This window comes from Anolis sagrei, chromosome 4 (genome assembly GCF_037176765.1).
Source record: "Anolis sagrei isolate rAnoSag1 chromosome 4, rAnoSag1.mat, whole genome shotgun sequence".
Classification (NCBI taxonomy): Eukaryota; Metazoa; Chordata; class Lepidosauria; order Squamata; family Dactyloidae; genus Anolis; species Anolis sagrei.
Window position 1 is genome coordinate 20606138 of NC_090024.1, and position 25907 is coordinate 20632044.

General features: G+C 39.9%; 2 protein-coding genes across 2 annotated transcripts in view; one reads left to right on the forward strand and one right to left on the reverse strand.

Moving 5' to 3' along the window:
• The window catches only part of TBC1D31 (TBC1 domain family member 31), a 45530-nt gene extending 40753 nt beyond the window's left edge, over positions 1–4777 (reverse strand). Inside the window, exon 1 of the mRNA XM_060775838.2 lies at positions 4723–4777. The gene's annotated coding sequence lies outside the window, so the exon portion shown is untranslated. The remainder of the gene's footprint in view (positions 1–4722) is intronic.
• A 10-nt stretch (positions 4778–4787) lies between these two features.
• On the forward strand, positions 4788–21726 carry DERL1 (derlin 1). The gene is made up of 8 exons (XM_060775837.2): positions 4788–5009; positions 13595–13706; positions 15812–15876; positions 16382–16408; positions 18036–18131; positions 18400–18452; positions 19456–19566; positions 21327–21726. The coding sequence occupies exons 1-8, from the start codon at positions 4788–4790 to the stop codon at positions 21460–21462; spliced, it is 822 nt and encodes a 273-aa protein (XP_060631820.1). The 3' UTR covers positions 21463–21726.
• Positions 21727–25907: the final 4181 nt, after the last annotated feature.

Below are 25907 nucleotides of genomic sequence, written 5' to 3' on the forward strand. Positions count from 1 at the left end.
TTTTGCCCGGTATCGACGTGAGGCTGACCGGTCGGTAGTTGTTTGGGTCGTCTTTTTTTCCCTTCTTGAAGATTGGGACCACATTGGCCCTCCTCCAATCTGCTGGAACTTCTCCCGTTCTCCAAGAACTCTCAAAGATGGTTGCCAATGGTTCCGAAATGACTTCCGCTAGTTCCTTCAATACTCTTGGGTGTAGTTGATCTGGCCCTGGGGACTTGAACTCATTAAGAGCGGCCAGGTATTCCTGGACGACTTCTTTCCCAATTTGGGGTTGGATGTCCTCCAATCCCTCATCCACTCCATCTTGCTGTGGTTGAAGACTCTCTTTTTGTGAGAAGACCGAGGCAAAGAAGGCATTAAGTAGTTCTGCCTTTTCCCTATCCCCTGTCAGCATTGCCCCATCTTCTCCTCGAAGAGGTCCTATCGCCTCCTTGTTTTTCCTTTTTCTACTGACATAAGAATAGAAGCCCTTTTTATTGTTTTTAATGTCCCTGGCAAGTCTGAGCTCGTTTTTTGCTTTAGCCTTGCGGACCTTTTCCCTACAGGTGTTGGCTATTTGTTTGAATTCTTCTTTGGTGATTTCTCCCTTTTTCCACTTCTTGTGCATGTCCCTTTTGTGTCTTAGTACAGTTAGAAGTTCTTTGGACATCCATTCTGGCTTCTTTGCACTTGTCCTATTTTTTCTCTTTGTTGGCACGGTTTGCAATTGCGCCTTGAGTATTTCACTCTTGAGAAATTCCCATCCATCCGTAGCTCCCTTGTCTTTTAGTATCTGTGTCCACGGAATGCTGCTCAGCGTTTCCTTCATTTTTTGGAAATCAGCTCTCCTAAAGTCCAAAATGCGGGTTTGACTTGTCTTAGTTTTGGCCTTCCTTTGTACCTCAAATTGCAGGAGCACATGGTCACTTGCCCCTAAGGATCCTACCACTTCGACCGCATCGATCAGGTCCTCCGCATTTGTTAGGATGAGATCAAGAGTAGCCAATCCCCTTGTTGCCTCTTCTACCTTCTGGACCATGAAATTGTCTGCAAGGCAAGCGAGGAATTTGTTGGACCTTGTACTCTTGGCCGAGTTTGTTTTCCAGCAAATATCGGGATAGTTGAAATCGCCCATGACTACTACATCTCTTTTCTGTGCCTGTTTGGTCAACTGTTGGCAGAAGACTTCATCAAGATCTTCCTCCTGGCTTGGGGGTCTGTAGTAGACGCCTACAACGACATCTTTTTGAGTCCCAGTTCCCTTGATTCTTATCCAGATGATTTCAAGCTGGTTTCCTAGATTGCTGTCTTGAATTTCTTCTGCAGCATAAGAGTTTTTGACATATAAGGCTACTCCGCCTCCTCTCCCCTTTGTTCGGTTTCTGTGAAAGAGGTTATACCCCTCGATATCTACATTCCAGTGATAGGAGTCATCCCACCAGGTTTCAGTGATGGCTATGATATCATATTTGTGGTGTTGTGTTAGAAGTTGGAGTTCGTCTTGTTTATTTCCCATGCTCTGTGCATTAGTGTAAAGACATGTGAGCCCCTGGGATCTTCCCTTGAGCTGTTTAATTGGGATTATTGTGCTTTTGGTACTTGGTCCTTGTTGTGTTTGTGCAGCCCTCCGTTTAGCCTTCTGGCGATTCCCAGACATTATGGGTAAAGTAATACAATAATATAACATACAGTAATGGCTTGAGCCATTACTGCTCAAGCAGGGAGCTTTGAGATGGTAGAACAGAAGCTTTCTGAAGCTCTGGGTGCTCTTACTGCCTATTACAGGGAAAACCAGCTGATCTCCAACCCATCCAAAACACAGACATGTGCTTTTCATCTCAAGAACAGACAAGCATCCTGAGCTCTGAGATCACCTGGGAAGAAATCCCACTGGAGTATTGCAACACACCCAAATACCTGCGAGTCACTCTGAACCGTGCTCTGACCTACAAGAAGCACTGCCTGAACATGAAGCAAAAAGTGGGTGCTAGAAACAATATCATAAGGAAGCTGACTGGCACAACCTAGGGATCACAACCAGATACAGTGAAGACATCTGCCCTTGCGCTGTACTACTCTGCTGCTGAGTACGCATGCCCAGTGTGGAACACATCTCACTACACTAAAACAGTGGATGTGGCTCTTAATGAGACATGCCGCATTATCACGGGGTGTTTGCGCCCTACACCACTGGAGAAATTACACTGCTTAGCCGGTATTGCACCTCCTGATATCCGCCGGGAAGTAGCAGCCAATAGTGAAAGGACCAAGGCAGAGACATCTCCAGCTCATCCCTTGTTTGGATATCAGGCAGCACGTCAACGACTTAAATCAAGAAATAGTTTTCTAAGATCTACAGAGACACTCACTGGAACACCTCAGCAAGCAAGAGTCCAAAAGTGGCAGGCTCAAACCCAGAACCTCAACCAATGGCTGATACCAAATGGGAGACTTCCCCCTGGGCACACAGAGGACTGGGCGACTTGGAAGGCGCTGAACAGACTGCACTCTGGCACCACGAGATGCAGAACCAACCTTCAGAAATGGAGCTACAAAGTGGAATCCTTGACATGCGAATGTGGAGAGGAGCAAACCACTGACCACCTGGTGCAATGCAACCTGAGCCCTGCCACATGCACGATGGAGGACCTTCTTGCAGCAACACCGGAAGCACTCCAAGTGGCCAGATACTGGTCAAAGGACATTTAACCAACTACCAAACTCACAAATTTTGTATTTTGTCTGTTTGTTTGCTTTGTTCTGTTAGAAATGTCATATAATTGACTGGTTGCCCTGACACAACAAATAAATAAATACATACATACAATATAATCTAAAATATTTAATATCTAAATATAGAAGGAAATATAATCTAAAAATAATATAACGTATAAAACTTGAAATAAAATATATAATATCTAACAATCTAACATGAAATGAAATATAATCTAAACTAATAAAATAATATAGCATATACAATATAATCTAAAATAAAAGCATATATCTAAAATCTAATATGAAATAATATCTAAAGGAAAAAATATGTTGTAATCATATATATATATATATATATATATATATATATAATGTAACATTTTATATACACATGTAAAATAATCTAACATGAAATATAAAATATTCTAAAAGAAAATAATGTAATATACAATACAATCTAAAATGAATATGTATATCAAAAATAATCTAACATGAAATATAATCTATAATAATATAACATACAATATAATCTAAAATAAAAGTATATCTCTAAAATAATATAATATGAAATAATATCTAAAGGGAAAAAATAAAATATGATGTAATCTAATATATATATAATGTAACATTTTATATATACATAAAATATATAATAATCTAACATGAAATATAAAATATTCTAAAAGAAAATAATGTAATATACAATATAATCTAAAATGAATATGTATATCAAAAATAATCTAACATGAAATATAATCTATAATAATCATATAGCATACAATATAATCTAAAATAAAATATATGTAAAGTATTTTAAATTAATCTGACATGAATAATATAATCTAAATGCAGAAGAAGACAAACTCTTTAAATATATTACGACTGCCGCCAGAATTGTTTTCGCGAGAGAATGGAAACAAGAATTAAATCCGCCCATTGATGGGTGGTTAGATAAAATGAGAGAGATAAAAGATATGGATGAATTTACTTTTTTGCTGAAAAAGAATACCGGGAATACTTTAAAAAGAACAAATTGGGACCTCTTCAATATCTGGAGAGCATCAAAAAATTGAGACTACAATAGATATTTTTATTAGCAGATTTTGATAAAAGAAAGACTTTAACCAAGAAGATGCAAAGGAAGTCATTTTAAAATTTTTTGTAGTATTTTTAATTTTTGGTAGTACTTTTTGTTTGTTTTTGTATTTTTTTTCATTATTATTATTATTTTTCTACTTTTTTTCTTTTTTCCTTTTTCTTTTTTTCTTATATCTCTCCTATTTCTCTTTTTTCCATCTCTTTCCTATATTTTTATTGTTCTCACTTTTTCGTTGTGTTATTATTAAAACTTAATAAAATCTTTTCAAAAAATAAAATAAAATAATATAATCTGAAAGAAAAAGAAAATAATACAACACATACAATATAAAATAAATATATATATTCTAAAATAATCTAACATGAAATGCAATTAAAATAAAATAAAGTAATATAACATACAATCTAAAATACATAGAAAAAATGTAACATGAGATATAATCTAAAAGAATATAATATAATATATATGCAATATAATCTAAAATATATAATATCTAAAATTATCTTTAAAAGTCTAACATGAAATATAATATAAAATAAAAATAATATAACACATTATATATATATATATATATATATATATATATATAAAATGTAAAATAAGAATATAAAGTGAAACATAAAAGTTGCAACAAGGAGACTAAATGCTTCCTAAATTTCCTTCTTCTGTAATTTATTGCCTTCCAGGAGTGAAAAAGTAAGCAAACTTTTAATGTATAAGTAGGGTTGCAACCTTTATTGGGATATGTTTTATTTATTTTTAATGACTTTGTTTTGTCATTATTTGTTTGCTGTTGGTTGGCAGCAAAAAAAAAAAAGTTACTTGGTCCCTTTAAGAAATGGACCTGGGCGAAACGTCACTTCCGCCTCCTTTCACTTTTGTTTGTGTTGCCCAGCAATGGCAGGGCGGAAACAGGAAGTGGCCCTCACCCGGCCGAATCCAGTGCAGCCACCTCGGAGGAAGGCGGATCCCACGGCTTGTCCACACATCGCGCATGCGCAATAGAAAGAGACAGCCCCGGTGTCAGCGGCAGGAGGAAAGGCCTCGCCTCAGCGACGGCGAGATGTCGGATCTCGGCGAGTGGTTCCGGAGCATCCCGCTGATCACCCGCTACTGGTTTGCCGGCTCCATCGCGGTCCCCCTGTTCGGCAAGCTAGGCCTCATCAGCCCCGTCTATCTCTTCCTGTGGCCCGACGCTTTCCTCAACCGCTTCCAGGTAGGGTCGCGCCGGACTACGTGTCCCGGCATGCATTGCGCGCCCTGGATCATAGAAACACATAGAGGCTTGGCGCGTTGCGTCTTGGGAAGTGTAGTCTGTGACACCTGCACGTTGGGAATCGTAGTTGGAGGGGTGTTTCTTTCTTTTCTGAGTGTCAGAATGGTGTCAGGAGAGGAACATGATTAGACTTTGCCACAGAATCACAGAGTTGGGAGAGACCCCAAAGGCCATCCAGTTCAACCCTATTTTGCCACTCAGGAAGGCACAATCAGAGCACCCCCAACAGATGACCAGCCAGTCTCTGATTGAAACCCCTTCAGAGGAGGAGACTTCACCACATTCCATGGCAACATATTCCACTGCCAAGCTATCTCCCTAAATTCTTCCTAATGTTTACCTGGAATTTATTTTCTTGTAATTTGTGATGTGATGTGGCGGCAAAAAAAGCCAATGGGATTTTGGCCTGCATCAATAGGAGCATAGTGTTTAGATCTAAGGAAGTAATGCTACCCCTCTATTCTGTTTTGGTTAGACCACATCTGGAATATTGTGTCCAATTCTGGGCACCACAATTCAAAAGAGATATTGACAAGCTGGAATGTGTCCAGAGAGAGCGACTAAAATGATAAAAGGTCTGGAGAACAAGCCCTATGAGGAGCGGCTTAAGGAGCTGGGCATGTTTAGCCTGAAGAAGAGAAGGCTGAGAGGGGATATGATAGCCATGTATAAATATGTGAGAGGAAGCCACAGGGAGGAGGGAGCAAGCTTGTTTTCTGCTTCCTTGGAGACTAGGACGCGGAACAATGGCTTCAAACTACAAGAGAGGAGATTCCATCTGAACATGAGGAAGAACTTCCTGACTGTGAGAGCCGTTCAGCAGTGGAACTCTCTGCCCCGGAGTGTGGTGGAGGCTCCTTCTTTGGAAGCTTTTAAGCAGAGGCTGGATGGCCATCTGTCAGGGGTGATTTGAATGCAATATTCCTGCTTCTTGGCAGGGGGTTGGACTGGATGGCCCATGAGGTCTCTTCCAACTCTTTGATTCTATGATTCTATGATTCTAATTTGAATTAATAATAATAATAATAATAATAATAATAATAATAAGCTTTATTTATACCCCACCACCATCTCCCCAAGAGGACTCGGGGTGGCTTCCATGAGGCCAGGCCCAACAGCACAGCAATGCAAATAAACAACATACAGCGACAGTAAAATATAAAATAAAATCAAGAAACAAAATAAATAAACATAAACAATGTAAAATCACAATAATTTAAACACAGAGAATAAACCACAGTGGGCAGGGCCGATAGCAAGGATTAAAAGTTTAAAAACACTGGGTGAGAAGGCCATGTATTGTATTTGGACAGGGGAATGGAGAGACGAAAGTAGGTTTTAATTGCACTAGTAGGTAGAAAAGGGATCTGGGTGTTTTAGCAGCCCACAAGCTGAACATGTTTTGAAGTCCAAAACACCCGGAGGGCCCAAATTTGCCAATGCTTGTTTTAAAATAACAGAAAACAAACTTGCCCCCTCCTCAGTGTGACATCTTTTCAAATATTTAAACATTATTACTCTTATTATATTTATACCTCACTTTATCTCTCCCAAAGAGACTCAAAGAGACATAAAAGCATTAGTACACAATTTAAAACATACCAACATTAAAACAGAATAAGACAAACAGTATTAAAAATCACAGTTAAAATCCATCAAACATATTCAAAGTTAAAAACGATAGCATTCCCTGATTAGATCTTAACCACCTTCATCTTTAAAAGCCTGTATGAACAGAGGGACAGCAGGGAGGTGGCCATTCTGGCTTCCCTGAGAAGAAGAAGAAGAAGAAGAAGGGAGTTCCAAAGTTGAGGGGCAGTCACCGAGAAGTAAGGCTCACTCTCATTCCCACCAACTGAGCTTGAGATGGAGGTGGGACCGAGAAGGGCCTCTCCTGAAGATCTGAGGGCTCGAGCAAGTTTATACAAGGCATGTGGTCAGCCAAATAGCCTGGACCTGAACCGTCTAGGACTTTAAAGATAATAACCAGTACTTTGAATTGTGCCCGGAAACAGTCTAGCAGTCAGTGGAGCTGCTATAGCAGGGGAGTTGGCCCGCCCCTGTAGCCAGTCCCAGTTAGCAACCTGGCTGCAGCTCTTTGTACTAGCTGAAGTTTCTGAGCACTCTTCAGAGGCAGCCCCACATAGATTGCATTACAGTAATCCAGATGGGATGTAACTAAGGCATGTACTGCCGTGGCGAGATCTGGCTTCCCAAGGGACAGGCACAATTGCCGCACAAGTTTTAATTGTGCAAAGGCCCTCCTGGCCACCGCTGACACCTGGGCCTCCAGGTTCAATACCAAGTCCAGGAGGACCCCCAGACTGTGAACCCGTGTCTTCATGGGGACTGTGATCCCATCCATCACAGGCTGGATCCCCATTCCCTGGTCTGCCTTACGATTGATCAGGAGTATCTATGTCTTGTCTAGTTTAAGCTTCAATTTGTTTGCCCTCATCCAGACCGTTACTGATAACAGGCACTGGTTTAGGGTCAGGACAGCTCCCTTGGCTGTAGGTGGAAAGGAGTAGTAGAGTTGGGTGTCATTCGCATATAGGTGGCACTGCACACCAAAACTCCGGATGACATCTCCCAGCGGTTTCATTTATATGTTGAACAGAATGAGGGACAGAATGGAACCCTGAGGAACCCCACAGGTCAATGGCCAGGGGATCGAACAGGAGACCCCCAGCATCACCTTCTGGATATGGCCCTCCAGGAAGGACCAAAGCCACTGTAAGACATTGCCTGTCAGTCCCATGCCAGTGACACGACCCAAAAGGATACCATGGTCAATGTTATCAAAAGCTGCTGAGAGGTTCAGGAGAACCAACATGGGTATCATGTACCCTGTCAACCTTCAATCACATCTTAAAACTATATGAAGTATTTCTATTTTTACAATTAATTTTGAAAGAGACACTTGGCATTTGGGTTCTGAAGTTTAGGTTTGTTCTTCAAATGCATACTTAATCGTTTACTTATTCAGAGCTTTAACTTCTTTATATCCAACTCATTTATACTCAACTCATTTGAAATGTGGTTCTGGACAGGGGTTCTACGGTTACTATGTATTGCTAAAATGCCAGATTAATGGGTCCTACAGCTAAACAAGCCCAAACTCTTCCTGGAAGTAAAGTTGACTAAACTGAGGCTGTCATACTTTCATCCTATCTTGATAAGATATGACTACCATAATGCTTGGTAACATCAAAAGCAATAGGAAGAGGGGAAGATCATATTCCAGTTGGATTGTCAAGAAAGCTTTGAGTTTGCAAGAACTGAGAAGTGATGTTGATAACGTCTCCTATTCATAGGGTTACCATAAATTGAATTTGACTTGATGGCAGTTAAAATCTATGTTTATATTCTCCTTTTCTGTCAGTGGTATCTTCAGATATCCTTTCCATGCAACTGACTAGCTAAGGCAGGATGGTACCATCACGTGCCCTTAGGCCATGATTCACTTTATCACTATCATATTTTGCCTTTTTCTAGCAAAACAATGCTGAACCTCAAGTAAAAGAACAAAACACTTTATTAAGAAAAACCAGCTGAAATCATTTTTCTAAAACAGGCATTGGCAAACTTTGGCCCTCCAGGTGTTTTGGACTTCAACTCCCACAATTCCCCAGCCAATAGGTATTGTGGGACTTGAAGTCCAAAACACCTGGAGGCTCGAAGTTTGTCCATGCCTGTTTTAAAAGGAAACAAATGATCAAGCACATTGAATCTCCTAGAAGCCAAGAGACTGACATGTCTTGGCTATATCATGAGAAGACATTACTCACTGGAAAAATACAATAATGTTTGATAAAGTAGATGGCAGTAGGAAAAGAGGAAGATTGTATTCCAGATGGATAGATTCAGTCAAGGAAGACACAGATCTGAGCCTGCAATACTCGAGCAGTGCTGTTGAGAACAAGATGTCTCTTATTCACAGGGTTGCCATAAGTTGTTGACTTGATAGCAGTTAACAACAACATTTATATTATGTGTTTCTTTCAGTGGCACTTCTCATGATATCTTTCCATGCAACTGACAAGATCCAGATTTGTGAGCTAAGGCAGAATGATTGCATCATGTGCCCTTGGGCCATGGCCTGGTCATACAGCTCCTTGGGTGACATCAGCTTGATAGTTTCAATAGGCTTTTCAATATAATTTTGAGACTAAGATTCTGGGACTTTGATCACTTTGAAGAAGAGTATATGTATAAATAAATAGATTGGGAATATTAGGAGAAGGTGTGTGTAAACCAGTGCAGTAACACAGTACAGGACTGGGTGACTTATAGATTCATATTCTCATCTGTTCTATTTGCAATGAGACCTCTAGATGTACTGGAGAACGTACAAATAATTTTATGTTGATTGTAAACCCATCTTCCTGAGAGCCTCAACTTCTTTCTGTCACTCAGAAGAAATGTATTTCTTCTGTCTTCTGCAGAAGTGAAGTGCTCAAATATATGTTGGTGGTGTTTGGAAAGGACGTTAATGTAGCTGAATTCAATCTTTGTTTGAGAAGTACATTTTGGCTCTCTGTGTAGCTCCTACCTCTACTCCTTTGCAAGCAAAATAACAAAAAGCAGAATAAATAACCCATATTTACTCGAGTCTAAGGCTGCATCAAATCTTGAAAGGTAGATATCCAAATTCCCTGGTCATCACCTGCCCTGTTTTAGGGCCATGGCTTCCTAAATGTAATCAAGACACTTGTCATGTGATCCCCCTCTTTTCCAAGAGCATGCCATTATATCAAGCATTATCCTTTCCAGTGAGTCATGTCTTTTGTATTGGAATTTTGATTTAAAAAAAATAGTGAGATCATGTGGAATTGTGTTGAATCTCCTTCTTTGGAGATTTTTAAGCAGAGGTTGGATTGCCATCTGTCAGGGGTGCTTTGATTGTGTGTTCCTGCATAGCAGGAGGTTGGACTGGATGACCTTTATGATCTCGTCCGACTTGATGATTCCATGATTCTATTTCTAGTCTATCAGCTAAAGTTGGTATCCACTGACTTTACTAAGCAATGCTACAGTGGGTCCCCTGTATCCACTGGGGTTGGCTTCCAGGATCTCTTGTGGATGCTCAAGCCCCATTAAGTGGAAAAATTTTTCTATGGCAATTAGATTTGATGACCTTCTGCAACGTCATGATAACAGTGATAAATGTGCATTGCTTTCCTGAATGTGAAGTTTTCATCCATTTCTAGTTCAGTTGATAATGTGAGAAGCAAAGGCTGGAGTTCAAGATTTGGACTATAATATCAGTGTGCATTTTGGAGGACTTATATCCTGTTTATGTTTGGAGGGCTAGAGTGGCCAGCCACTCATACTTGAACCTTATAAGTTTCACCTTGATACTGTCTTTTTTGTGATGATGGGATTGGATATTTCACTGAGATGTAAGACTATGTTGAGTGCATTGCTGCTGATAATGTGTCAAGACAAGCTTTTGCTAGTTTTCTATTGTTAGTGTCCTATTTTCTGTCGCCAAGGTCCTCTTACTTAGCACATGATCTAGGGGAGGAAAATGCGCTGGGAGGAATTGAGTGAAGGCTGAGGTTGGCAGTCTAGTTGCCATTAGCTCTATATAGCTGCAGCCCCTGTCTCTGGAGCTTGGTGAACAGGACTTTGGCTAAACTACAAAGGTGTTTAGCAAAGAGGCTTTGAAGGTGGCTGTCTAGAGTTCTCTTTCAGTACCTACATAAGGCTTAATCTACACTGCCATATAAAATCTGGATTATCTGCTTTGATAATATGGATTATATAGCAGTGTAGATCCATCCTAAGTTTACTGGATATAGGTGGTGAAAGAGCCCACCTGCAACATCTGTGGTATGTTTGTCTTCTTGTCAAAGTGGATGCAGATTGCTGTACACCTGAAGTAAGTGCAAGTTTGATGGCCCTGGTGTAAGAGAAGGTCCAGCAACCTGCGACCTGGTTATCTACTCTTCAGCATACTAGGGAGAATGGGATTTTCTTGGGCAAAGTGCATTTCATGTTTCTTTAAGCTCAAGAATCTCTTTTGGCTACACTAATAGCTTTCTACTGTGCCGCAAGAAAGCCAAACTGCTGATTTTTGGTTTTTTGGGGGGTTTTTTTTGCAGTTTTTGGGTGAATTTCCATAACACAGGTGACCTTGGAAGGTTCAGTACATGAAATGGCCCATGCCAGTCCCCAGAGGAGACATGTAGTAGTGGTAGGGGTCTTCTGCTGAAGGGAACAGAGGTAGTGATTTGTGAACCTTACAAGAAGAGGAGGAGGAGGATGAATAATTAATTAACTGTCTCTCCCTGCATTTTGAGAGATGTGCTGTCTCCCTGGGGCAAAAATACATGATATAGCAGAGAGGCTAATTAAGACCCCTTTACCCTTCCTTTTGGTTCACATAACCATCAGTCGGATTGCAAGGCTTTGGATAAGAAGCTGAGGACTTTGATGTGCAAGTTGCTGTTTCTTCTCTGAGTTGAAGGACATGGCACAGGAAGGGAGAGAAATAGTATACTCAAGTTGAACAACTGGCTCCACAGATTGTGCCACTGGGAATGTTTTGGTTTCTTGGGACATGATCTGTGGTTTCATGACGATGGGACTTCTGGCAAGTAATACGTTTTTGCGAAGAGCCTCACAAATCGGATCAGAAGGGCTTTAAACTGAGTTATGCATGGAAGGAGACAGTATCCATGAAGGCAAGAGTCCATCAAGTGCTGGAGATAATAACCCATTTTCTAAAATGTAGCAAATGGCCAGGCCCTTGCCATTTATCTGGCTGCTGCTGGTTGCTCACTTAGTAGGGTTATTCTTGTGATAGACAGGGACTTCCGTGAAACAGGTGGAGATATACTAAAGTTCATGAGCACGGCAGACTGTTGATGCAGCTCATGCAAAACAGCACGTGGAAGGCAAGCAATCCCAGAGTGATATGCTGCTGCTTGTAATTTCTATGGCATGGGCAAATTGAATCCTCAAAGGAGGTTGTCTCCCGAGTGTGTTAATTATGCAAGTAGCCTGTTTGCTTTTCACCAAGACTGGGCTAAAAATAGCTAACAAGCCAAACTGGAAAAATTACTTAAGACGACTGATTATAGATTGAATATAAAGATATGGATTAGAAATAATTTAATCCTAATTGAAATCACTCTGAAGGTGTTTGTCAGTTGTATTTTGTTTACATTTTCTTCTGTGGAACGACATGGGCAAGGTGCGGAAACTGTTGAAAACAGCTGTGCAGGCAAATATCTTGATGACTTATATTTGAGATAGTGTTCTACCATAAGACTTCTAAAAGACAATGTATGAAATTAAAATTCCTGCATCAGCCATTCTGATTCAGCATAAAGAAAAAAACAAATCTGTACCTGTGACAAATTAAGTGCAACTAGTCTAAAACAATATGACTTTAAGCAAAATGTTACCGTATGGAGTGCTTCTGTTCATACTGTAGCCAACCCTGGTCTTTTCCAGGGTACTCCATTCAGCTTCACTCTCCAGTTTTTCATTTCTCCCCTGAAATACCAGCCAGTAATTCAAGGGTAATATAGTGAGCATACTCATTGCACTACTTGAGTTTTTCCTAAATATTTTGTGAATGTCCAGATACTTTGGAGTTCCTCTATATCAGTGGTTCCCAACCTGTGGTCCCTAAGAACTAAAATATGGTCTGTGGCCTCACCATTACTACACCATTGCAGTGAGAGCGACTGGTCTCTTATAGTACCCAGGCAGCGGGGATGTCGGGAGGGGAGTTGCTGACTACCTATGAAAGGCCTGACAACAACTCTTGTGATTGCTGCTTTTCCTCTTCCTCCCTCCTCCTGAGCCGGGAAGGAGGAGGCACCGGGAAGTGGAGGCATCTTGCTGTCTTCGTTTTAGGCCTGTTCCTGGAGTTTTTTGGGATTCAGAAAATGGCATTGGATAGACCGCATCAGCTCTCGATTATTAAAAATTGTTTTCTGTGAGTGAGCAGATGGCGGCTACTGGATGGCATATGTTCTGTAACAGAAACTAGAGCTGATGTGGTCTATCCAATGCAGTTTTCTGAATCAGCACCCCAAATAACCAAACCAAATTTAAAGTTGACTAAAAACTGATTCATAACTCTTTTGGTACTAATGTTGGAGAGTGGTCCCTAGTCAAGTGGTACCTGATTTTAAAAAAAGGTTAGAAACCACTGCTCTAGTTGTTATGATCCCTCCATTTTACTTCATTTTTGTTTAACCTGGGGCTTGTTTAAAGCAAACTACCTGTACTACCCAAATCATCATAAATTGTCATGGTTTTATTGAAGAAAATAATAACTGGGTCACATTAATACATGGATGTGAAAGCTTCAGATCCCCATGGAGCCAAACCAGAAGAGGTTTGAGGAACATGAGAACCTGTCTCTCTCATTCTCATCATGATAAACCATGCTTTTATCATAATGTCTGAGCTGGGTAATTTTCCTGACTACTGGTTGTCCTACTTGACTGTATAATCTTAGAGTGTTACTAATCTGAACTCCTATCATTCTTTTTCACTAGATCTGGAGGCCAATAACGGCAACCTTCTATTTCCCTGTTGGCCCAGGAACAGGGTTTCTTTATTTGGTGAATTTATACTTTTTATATCAGTATTCATCTCGGCTGGAAACAGGTACTTTATCTTTAAATATGTAGCTGTTTGTAGAGTCTGTTGAAATAACATTAAGGGATACAAGTTCCCATACACTTGCTTTTCTAAGTGTCTGAATATATCTTGTGACACTAATTTGGCTAGTTTTATGAAAGAGTACAGGTTGAGTATCCCTTATCAGAAATGCTTGGGACCAGAAGTGTTTTGGATTTTGAGTTTTCTCATTTTTTGCTTCCTGTATTTGCATAAGTCAATTTTATATTCAGTATTTTTAATAATTTTCTGTATGAAACAAAATTTGTGTACATTGAAGCATCGAAATCAAAGTTGTCACCAACATAGCCATCCATGTGGAAAATTTCAGATTTTGGATTTCTGGATAAGAGATGATCAACCGTATAGAGAAACTGTATCTGTATTTATTGTTGTCTTATGCATTCTTGGTTGTTGGTAAACATGATACCTTTTCTCAAACTACTTTCTGGTGCAGTAACCAATATTTTATATGCACAAGCAGGCTGCTTATTCACAGAAAACCATGATAGGGCAGGAATTTGGGTTATTGTTACTTGTTTACTTAAAATAATAGTGCATTCTATGATCTTTTAGCCATAACACCTGAAAAACAAGATATAAAAAGTAATATTGGAACATTTTCAGGAATAAAAAAGCTTATATACTTGAAAGGAAGAAAATAAGTTATCAGCCTTTTAATACCAACAGACACGGAATTAAACAGAATTTTGGACATGGCCAAGTGGCTTGTCAGATTACGGTTTCAGGCTCTGTAAGAGTGGTTCACAATCTTTGGTTATTTTGGACTTCAGCTCCCACAATTCCTAACAGATGCTAAACTGGCTGAGATTTCTGGGAGTCGAAGTCCAAAACACCAGAAGGCCCAAATTTATCTAGCAAATTGGCCATTTTGCAATGTAAGTGAAAACTGCTTGAAATCAATTCTGTAAAACAGGAGGAAAGAGCTATTTGTTCTTCTGTTGCATGTCCTTTGCATTATCTCTGTTAGTTTGTTTCCACATGTTTTAGTTGAGTCCCATGTCAGGTTGGAGGACCAAAGGACATCCATTTAATGTGTATGAAAGAGTTCTCTTGACTGGCAAGTAGTTAAGAAACTTAAGATTTATATTAGTTTCTTTGGCCCTGCACAGGTGATAGAAGTTAGCGACTAGCTTTTGGTATTCATATCGGCAGCTGCATTTCAGCAAAAGTCTGAATGACAAACTATGTACTAAGCTCCGGTAGCTACTCGCCTTAGACCAGTAGTTATCAACCTGTGGGTCCCCAGATATCTTGGCTTTCAACTCCCAGAAATCCTAATATCTGGTAAACTGACTGGAATTTCTGGGATTTGTAGTCCAAAACACCTGGGGACTTACAGGGTGAGAACCACTGCCTTAGACTGACTTCTGTGGCTATAATTTTAGGGCTAGGGTCTAGTAAGTATGTTTGGTTCTGTGTAGCCTTTGACTTTGCAGAATGTTAGCTTGCTGTATTAAATGTTGATTCTGATTAGTTACAGCTGTGCAAATAAGCACACCCAAACCTGGCCTACTAAGCTTAGCACACTGATACATACAGTGCATACAGAGTGGCCTGACAAGTCCCGTACCTGAGCAAGTCTCATGCTAGCAAAAGGCTCACTGCAAAGCTTTATTTCTATATTACATAACTCATTCAGTGTATGATACTAAGTAAAATTAATGTACAGGTTTCCGTTTACTTAAACAATGACCAATCATCAGTTTAATGTACAATAAACTTTTTGTTTGCAAAACCCTTAGTTTTGCCTGAAAAATGAAAATATAAATCTGTCCATTTTTAAAAGGAAGATAATTTATCATTTTCATTCTACACCTGACAACACAATCCATCAGAATCAAAGGGATCATATTGAGGAGTCTATTCAAATCATACTTTTCAGTATGATTTTGAATAAAGTCTTGCTGAATTTTCCTGCAGGTTTTTCATCACAGCAGCCACTTTTTTCTTCCTTGAAACAAAAGTTGCAGTATAATCATAGCCCTGAAGAGCCAAATTGTGCCTCTTGTCTTGGGGAATTAAAGCAGAACACCTGCTTATCTCACACAAAACCCTTTTTTTGTTCACAGGTGCTTTTGATGGAAGGCCTGCCGACTATGTGTTCATGCTTCTCTTCAACTGGATTTGCATAGTTGTATCCTTTATTTTTGCTACCAACATCTTGAATATATTTGAACTCATGGAGAGCAGCTGTGGAGGTGGTGTGAGTCTTGCGTGGGAGACACAAAGTGTCCTGATCAAACCTTGGTTCACTCACTAATCCACTGAGTCACCTTAGGAAGCCACTGTCATTTCCCCCACCTTATGTAATAATAGCAGCCTCCTTTGTTTGGTGAGGTTGGGTAGGGATAGCTGTAAACATTAGAATTGAGAAAAATGTTTATAAACACAGTTGACCCTCCATATCAGCAGATTTAATTATCCATGGCTTGAAAATATTCATATTCAAAATATTGGATATAATGGGACTTGAGCATCTACAGATTTTGGTATCCTTGTGTGTTGATCTGAGCTAAAAAGACAGTACTCAATGGAACAGGTTATGCCAAAGTTATTTCTGATTTTGTCTAGCTCAAAAGGTTTTAAGTATCAAATCTTTTTCACAGCACTATTGATGGTTTTCCTTAAAACAATGAAAGATTACTGGCTTGGCAATGAATATGCAGGTAAGTGTACGTTCACCGTATGTCTTCCCCCCTCCCCCTGCTTTTTCCTATAATGGTTGGCTTCTTGAGATTGACAGACACATATATGCATGCACACACACATTTGCTGCTGTATTGAGGTACTTGGGGCCAAGATCTTGACTGGAAGTTTATAAGAGCATCAGCAGGGACTAATGTGTGGTTCTCTAGCTCAGAGAAGGGGGTGCCCTATATGAGCCATGAGAATTTAACATATAACCACCCAAGCTTCTCTTAACCCTGGCACTTTCTCCTTTCTGAATTTCCAGAGTGAGAAAAGAAATCTCTCCCCCGCCCCAAATAAAATAAATTAGTAGCATTTTGGAGAGGAGTTTTTTTTCCTGTCATAGTGCTTAGAGAAAGAGTCTCTTTTGGTCACAGGGAATGGCTTTATTTCGAATCCCCAATCTGAGAGCAGCACTTGGCCTGTCCTCAGTCCACTCTAGGTAAGGCCTGCCTGTCTTTCACCACAAACCTCTATGTATAGATCTTTCTCATAATCAATTTTCCTAAATATTTTACAACAATAGAACAGAATGTGGGGACCACACAGTACACACACAAACACCCTAAACCTGAAGATTCATTGGGTTACTTTGCAGAAGTCACACTCTCTCAGTCTTAGATAAATGAGTACTAGGAAATCCTATGATTAGGATTGCTATAAACTGAAGCAAGAAGAATCAGAAGGAGATCTGTTCACTTTTTTGCAAAAATATTAAAAGTTAGGTTCAAGGCATGGCTAACGAAATGTGTTGTATGACGTGGTCCTTTAATTTAAGGTCCTACTGTTGATTCTTCTGTGGAGGAAAAACACTCTCCTTTCACAGCATCACTTCTATATGTCACATTCACTTATTTTTAAAGATTTTGTTGAAAGCAAATCCGCTACCGGGCACAATTCAAGGTGCTGGCTTTAGCCTATAAAGCCCTAAACGGTTCTGGCCCTGCTTACCTCTCCGAACGCATCTCCACCTATGAACCGATGAGGACGTTAAGATCGTCCGGGGAGGCCCTGCTCTCGGTCCCGCCTGCGTCGCAGGTGCGGCTGGCGGGGACGAGGGACAGGGCCTTCTCGGTGGTAGCCCCTCGGCTATGGAATGCCCTACCCGTAGACATCAGGCAGGCCCCTTCGTTGCTGGAGTTCCAGAGGAAGGTCAAGACGTGGCTCTATGAACAGGCGTTCGGTCAACAAGGCAACTGAACTCATGAAGACGGTATAAATGAACAAAGGAATGGTAGAAGGATTATGAGAACGGAATCTGATTTTACTGAGGCGTTGATGACCACGTTGTTTGTCTTGTATTGTCTGTTGTGTATGTTGTGTTTTAATCTAATTGTTATTGTTATATAAATTGCATTGTAAACCGCATTAAGTCGCCGATTTAGGCTGAAAAATGCGGTATAAAAATAAAGCAAATAAAATAAATAAATAAATAAACACCCCTGTTTTGTTGAGGGTCTGCTTATGCAAGCACCAAAATGATAGTTCTGAATAAGGAGGCTTAAAATGGCACAACCCATTTCTACTACGATGGTCAGATTTTCTTTGGTTGTGTGAGTTTTCAGTAGCCATCAACAACCCTTCTGTTTCTTCATTCTCCTGCAGTTGCTGATGATCCCTCTTATCATGTCTGTTCTTTATGTTTGGGCCCAGCTGAATAGAGACATGATGGTGTCATTTTGGTTTGGAACACGGTTTAAGGTAAGTTCCAAGATTGAATAAGCAGAGTCTTCTGAAATGTCTTTTTCTGAATTCCTTTAAAGCCCTTTTCTCTGGAGGCTTTCTAGTGGAAACTGGATGACCATCTATCAGGCGTGCTTTGATTGTATGTCTTGCATGGCAGGGGGTTAGACTGGGTGGCTCTTGTAAGTGTCTTCCACCTCTACAATTTTAAGATTTTCTTACTGCTTATTTAAAACTTTTTTCATTTTGGTTCATAAAAACCTCATGTATACTATTGCCTTCCTAGGCATGCTATTTACCCTGGGTTATTCTGGGATTCAACTACATCATTGGAGGCTCGTAAGTATTCCTGAATACTGTTAGAGTATGTCTGGGTCCATACAACATGTACTCATATCCAGAATTACATCCAAACCATTTCAATATGTTGTAAAAGGAGAAATTATGGTAGTAGAAAGCAGCATTTATTCCTTATGTCTCTGGCTCATCAATTGCCTCAGCTTTCAGGTTGTGCTTGGTAGATTATTCTCTGAGTAATCTAGATGGAAAAAGGTTCTGCAGAGAACTAATGATGTTTCTGTATAGGATCACTGCTGCTTAGGTTGCTACAAGCTGTGATATGTGTGAGATAGTTCTGTGTCCTGTCTCTTTCAAGGTGAAAGGTGGGCATAGGAATGAAAGAACCTTTTAAAACAGACATACCAGCTTGTTCCTCTATAGTTTTCACATATATTGCTTCAGGGATTGATTTTTGGCCAGAATAATGACACTTGCTTATTCCATCTAGTCCCTACATAATATCGTTGGCTACATGCTGGACTAGTTAAAATTGCTAAAATGATTCAGCTTTTTGTATCAGACTTGAGAAAAATTCAAATCATGGAATTAAAGTCCAACTATTTCTATAGTGTGCATTAAAATATCTCTGGTATATTCTCTTAACCCTTCCACATTTTTCTCTGCCTCCTGGGTGTGAAGTGGTGAGAATGAGTAACTATTAGCATCTGGAATCCAAAGGATATAAAGGTGAACTATGTGACTTTCAAAACACAAATAAGTAAAAAGCATTTGTTTCCCAAGAGCTTGGTGTTTGGTTCTTTTTAGTTCTCAAATGTAATATTAAGGCATATAGTTATTAGCTCCTGTAATCCCTTTCCCACATTTTTTGCAAAGATTCCAGGATATATTTCTTTTTAAATGAGTGCCTAGTCTTCAATCAACACAGAATGATTAGTAGATTAATCCTAGGGAAATGCATAAGTATCTGTACATATTTAGGATCCTTGCAGATTAGTCACAGAAATCATTCTACTTTGTAATAGTCAGTGTTTTGTCCCCACAGTATCATCAATGAGCTAATTGGCAACCTAGTCGGTCATCTGTATTTCTTCTTAATGTTTAAATATCCAATGGACTTGGGAGGAAGAAATTTCCTATCAACGCCTCAGTTCTTGTAAGTTGGCTTTTTGCCTTTTTAAAAAATTCAGATCTCTTTGCATTTGGAAACATTGATGAATCATCTCATTGGAAAAAACTTGCAGTAGCAATAGTGAGAAAAGTTAGGTGACAAAGCAAGACGAAACTGTGAATGAGTAAATTGCTATGTTTGAGCAGAACACTGGAAACAAAAGAGAGGAAGATATTTTGAGGTGAAACAGACACCATTAGTCAAAACGAGAAAGGGAAAAAAAATGATAGAGTTGTCAGGTAAACTGGAAAGAGCCCATCTGCCTTCAGGCAGAACTTCTTGCTGCAAAGTGCCAGCCTAAGCATGCTTATTTGTAAATACAGCATTTAAATATACCCTCTTTACATTGCCAATGTACACAATACTTTTGCCATGATACTGATAGTTGCTCCACATCCATCTTCGTGTCCCTTGTTATAATGTCCATCTGTCAATGTTGTTCTCTGCCCAATCTTAAAAACTTAGCTACTGCACGCAGCCCTTCACATTCATTGGGATTACAGGCAGAGGACTCCCACAAAAGTGAAACATGCAAATGAAAAATTACTGGAAGTTGATCATCAGGTCACTCGGAGGAACCTAGAAATTCCTGGGGTGATGTTCTAGGAATCTCTAGCTACTCAAGTGATTCTTTGATTGGATTCTGGTAGAGATTGACTATTAAGTTGCACTGGAGGAATTAGAGATTCCTAGAATAAACATGTTCATCAAATCCATGAATAATCAAACCCATAAAAGTCAAACCAGGAAATGTGGGGTGCTGACTACTATATAAGTAGAGGGCCAGTGTCAGCTAGATGGCCATTACCCAAAATAATGCCTCCTGAACTTCGTTCCAGAGAAACAGAATGTAATGCCAAAGTGAGGTGATATAAAATATTGCATTTGTCACAGAGGTGATGCAGACCGGGTTTCTGTCTATACATGGAAAAGTGGGCTGGTCACACTGGTGACTATCCTGACTTGGGAGTTAAAAATTCCAAAAAAGTAACAGCTCAAAGCTCAATTCTCAAAAGTGGAAGGAGACTCAGTCTACAGAAGGCTAGGGATAGAATAGGAGTGAACAGGCTTAAACTCTGAAAACGCAGTAGCAAAATGCACAGAGAAAAAAATAAAATGATTGTTTAATCAGAGCGAGAGGGAGAACAGATGGTGAGAGGGCAAAAAGACACATGCATATGAAGCCACAACTCAATAAAGGCATCCAAGGAGAGAGCAGGGTAGCAAAAGTTCATGTGCTTGCTCTCAAAACAGTATCCTGGTTTTATCTATTTTGAAGCCAAAGGATGAATTCTGGTTTGCTATTTACAGAGAGCTGCCAGCATTCCCTGAGATCTGTAATTGCTTGAGAATTTGTCAGATGTTGTGTATTTTTGAACTTGTTGCCCAAATATTCTTTGCCATTGATGGGCAACTTGCTGATTTAACATGTGGTAACTTACTGAATGGAGTAAGCGAGAAAGTGTAATATTTATGCAATTTGCTTAAATCCTTGATGGAATCTAAATTGGAATTGAGCTATTAAAATGCTTCTCTGACTCAAAACGTTAGCTGTTTTGGAAGGTCTGAAACTAGAATGCAAGGAACTCTAGTGACCATTGAGATCGTTGCATCATTAGCTTCACCTTTTGGTTGGTTGCCGTTTAACCTTTACGGTTCAGTAGGTATAGAAGTCCTAAGCCAGAGTGATGGTGCACAGGCATACATCTTAATTTTTCTTCTTTTTGCATTTCTCTGACCACCAGGTACCACTGGCTGCCCAACAGGAGAGGAGGAGTGTCGGGATTTGGCGTTCCCCCTGCCAGCATGCGCAGACCGGCAGACAACCGGCAGGGTGACGGAAGACACAACTGGGGGCAGGGCTTTCGGCTGGGCGATTAATGAAAAAACTTTCTGCTTCTTTTCTTTTCGTTTTGGTGTGTGTGAGAGAGGAACACCTTCAATCATACATGGGAATGATTCCTACCGTGGAGTGTATTCAAGGTCCATGTTTGCTGTAGTACTGTTGGGTGGAACCCATTGAGAATCCTGGTTTGTCCCTGGTGGAAGACAGCACAGCTCCAAGGCACAAGAGAGATTTTCCTGTGGGCTCTTGAATACTGCTCAACTCAATGCTGCCATTAAAAAGAAAACTCACATTTTTAATACTGCCTAGCACGTGTACTTTCTTTTACCAAGCTCCTCAGGTGAATTAATGTTACTCCAACCATCTTGTACGCCTCTTTTCAATGTCGGAGGCATCTAGCCTACAGTTTTGGTCACAGCCTTGCTATTCTCCTTCCCGATGTAATTCAGAAAAGGCTTAAAGTTCACCTAAAGTTAATGGAATCGCTGCAGGTATATGTAACTACTTTCTTTAGCAGTCACAGACTTTGGGGAGAAAGGGGGGAGCAACAAGTACTGCTTGACTAATTCAGATATATTTCCATCAGGAGAGATAATAATTTAAACTGCTCTAACAGAAATGAAAGTATGACTGTTAATTTCTATTTGGAAAATATGCACCTTCTTCTTCCAATACATTTGCAGTATAGGCATAACAACTGGATGCAATAAGTGTCACAATCCTTTGGGAGGGAGTCTTATTGAACTTGGCAGGGGGTTGGACTGGATGGCCCATGAGGTCTCTTCCAACTTTGTGATTCTATGAACCTAGTGAGGCTTACATCTGAGTAAATAAACAGTATAGATATGACTCTCATAAAATGCATTTTGTTCCTCGATGCCTGTAAGTTTCTGGGGTTTCATGTAGACTTGAGAACAATATCACATCTTTTCTGCAGGCGTGTAAAGGGCAGAGTGACTGCATATGTGTTGGATAGGTAACACAAAATATTCTTTTGATTTGCAATAAAGTGCAACCAAAAAGGTGCTGCTGAGCTTAATAAAGCCATTTCAACACCTCCCTTCTCTTTGACCATTGTTCCTCACTCCTTGGCCATATTTCGTATTTGAAGAAATTATGTGCTTAAAGAATGTTCAAGAATTGTTGAAAGATAGATTTCTTAATTTAATGGTGAGAAATAAGTGTGCTGTCACTAAATGTGTGGAGTTACTAATGACTGTTATATGAGAATTATTCTCCATCTGTTCAGACGGTGGAAAGAGACCTGTTCTGTTACTGCCATTGGTCTCTTCTCTCCTTTGAGCTGTGTTGAATAGTGTTGCCTACTTGTTGAGCCAAGAAACCCTGCAGCAGTCTTGATCTCATTCACCTTTTCTTCAGAATCAGGTCAGTTAATTTTATCTTCTCTCAATATTTTTGTCTGCAAAATGGAATTAAAAATAGCTGTTCTTCCAGTTGTGCTACTAGGTATGGTTTTGTAGCTGCTCAAGAAAGGGAAGCCCAGTTGAAGTAATTGTGTTTTAGATCTTACAACAACTGTCTCTTATACATCTATAGTTGCTGTTGTTCTGAATTTATAAGGAACGGTGTCCTTATGGGAGTTTTTTTTTGCTATGAAAGTGTGAACAAACCTGCAGTGATGGTCTTAGATTAATCAAGTGTCTGTTTTTGTCAATCTAACAGAAAGGGATAAAGCAGTGGTTCTCAACTTGTGGGTCCCCAGATGTTTTGGCCTTCAACTCCCAGGTGGTAAATTGGCTGGGATTTCTTGAGAGTTGTAGGCCAAAAAACACCTGGGGACTCACAGGTTGAGAACCACTGGGATAAAGGAATTGTTCAAATTATCCTCATCATAATAAACCCTGCAATTGCTTTTAAAGTTTTATTTATGTTATTAATTAATGAAATATTAATAAAGTTCCCACTGCCCAGAATACGAATTTTCTCATTAATTCTAGTGATATGTGGCTTTTCCTGCATCTCATTAATGCCCTCCAGATATATTAGAAAACAGCTCCCACCATCCCCAAATAGCATGATTATTATGTTGTAAACACAACACACCTGGAAGGCACCAATTGGAAAAAGGCAGCTATTGTTCTTTTTCAAATTCTTCCATACATATAATAGTAGTTAACCTGATTAGTATCCAAAAGAGGACGTATGTTCAGGCAGTGAATATACAGTCAGCTTTCCACAAAGACTAAAGTTCAAAGTGCAGAACTCCTGCAAAAGTGGAGAAATTGTGAATAAAACACTGCTTTTAAAAAACCTGAGAACACCTCCCTAGAAATCTTTAGGTCCACCAACACAACTCTACGGTTTGTTGCAAGTAGAAGTTAATCTTAAAGTCGCATTGGAAGACGTAAAGATTCATAAAGAAAACATTTTAATCCAGGCATCCTTAAACTGCAGCCCTCCAGCTGTTTGGGCCTCCAACACCCAGAAGCCTTAACAAGCTTGTTCAATTGTCAGGAATTCTGGGAGTTGAAGGCCCAAACAGCAGGAGGGCTGCAGTGTGAGGATGCCTGTTTTAATCAAAGCTGCAAAAAGTCAAAAAGTTGAAGGATTGGTTATACTTTAAACTTTGGTTGCTGTCTTCTTTACCACTATCTTCCATTGTCATAGACTTAAACAATTTCTTAAACCTGAACTCCCAACTTTGCTCTTAGTACTAGGAGTTGCATTATCAAAACTGTTACAAAAACCTTTTTTGGGTTGCTATGAGCTTTTGGGGAGGTATGGCCATTTTTTTGTGTCAGGAGTGATTTGGAAAACTGTAAGTCACTTCTGGTGTGAGAGAATGCAAGGACGTTACCCAGGGGACGCCTGGATGTTTGACGTTTTACCATCCTTGTGGAAGGCTTCTCATGTGGGGAAATGGAGCTGACGGAGCTCAACCCACTCTCCCTGGATTCGAACCGCTGACCTATCGGTCAGCAGTCCTGCCGGTACAAGGGTTTAACCCATAGTGCTACCAGGGGCTCCATGGCCATGTTCCAGTAGCATTCTCTCCTGACGTTTCACCTGCACCGGTGACTTCCATCTTCAGATGTCAAGAGAAAATGCTACTCTAACATGGCTGTATAGCCCAAAAAACACAGCAAACCAGTGATTCTGGCCATGAAAGCCTTTGGCAACACCTTTGACTTAATCCAGCATTCTTTCTGTGCATGATATTCCTTCTCTGGATACGTCCCAAGGATGTGAGTGTTATTCTACCCAAGCCAATTTTCTTTTCTAAAACAGGATCTCATTGTGAAGTGAAGGATTGTTTTTATGATCTGGATTTTCCTTGTTGGGAACTCTAGATAAATTAATCACTGCAATGTATGTGGCGTTCATACAAAGGTGTCAGAGTGGACTTGGAGATCCAGAAAAAGCAGATGCCACAATCTTCTGAATGCATATTGGCAGGAATTATAAGGCTGAACATGTTCCATGAGATTTCTTTAAAAGCTAGAGCCACGAAAAGCTACATTCAAACAATTCCTTCCATTATAACATGTTAACTTTCGTGTATGAATGGGTAGAAGTTAAAGATGTAATGTTCTGTTCCGTCTTGGGAACAGTGGTTCTTTTAAAGTATGGCAATGTGTTTTTGTTGAAGGCTTTCATGGCCGGAATCAATAGGTTGATGCGAGTTTTCCGGGCTGTATGGCCATGTTCCAGAAGCATTCTCTCCTGATGTTTCACCCACATCTATGGCAGGCATCCTCAGAGCTTGGAACATGGCCATACAGCCTGGAAAACTCACAGCAACCCAGTATAGCAATATTTCGGAATGATTGAGTTTGGCCTTAATGTAAGGAATCGGAAGAGCTGGGCAGATCTTAAGTCTTGGAACATGAGTGGCTTGTACTCAATGATGTAATTAACTATAATTTGGTTCTTTGGCAATAAGAATTGCTGTATCAACCCTCTTCATTCTACAGGAAGGTGATATATAAAATCACATAATATGCACATTTGTAAAAGGAAAAAAATAAATCAGAAGCTGTTTGGTTCTATCTGAACTGTACATTACATTGCCTTGAAATGCTCTGAGAAAGGGCATATAGTAACCCACGTAAGATTGCCATGATGCAACCAGCACTAGAGATTTTCTTTTTGTAGTTGTTCAATTCTGTGGAGGAATATTATGCCTTGTATGCCTCTCAAAGCTGGATGTGGCTCTTGCACATGAAACAGATCTGTGGGGAGTCTACTGGTCTACTTTCTCCATAATGTGCAGTTGGTGCATTCAGATCAATGATTTGCATCAGTCTGGTGATGGTAGTTTGCCACGTGCCTTTCCTGGAGGTTAAAAACTCACCCTTTGGTTCTGACTGCTCACCACGGCTTTCATTGGTTCACCTGATGTACCCCCTTTTTCTCAAGTTGATACCGACAATGGCGGATTCCATTGTGAATCGAGTACTTCCTTTCTTTTGTACAGAGAACTTCTCTTTTTTGTAATCAAATTTTATTTGTTGTCCTT

Bases quoted from the DNA above. Each gene is read 5' to 3' on its own strand.
- DERL1 (XM_060775837.2), top strand. From the start codon at position 4,788: ATGCGCAATAGAAAGAGACAGCCCCGGTGTCAGCGGCAGGAGGAAAGG. The intron at 15,877-16,381 runs GTATCCTTTATT...AAACAATGAAAG, and splicing joins TCAACTGGATTTGCATAGTT to ATTACTGGCTTGGCAATGAA. The intron at 18,453-19,455 runs GTAAGTATTCCT...TTGTCCCCACAG, and splicing joins AACTACATCATTGGAGGCTC to TATCATCAATGAGCTAATTG.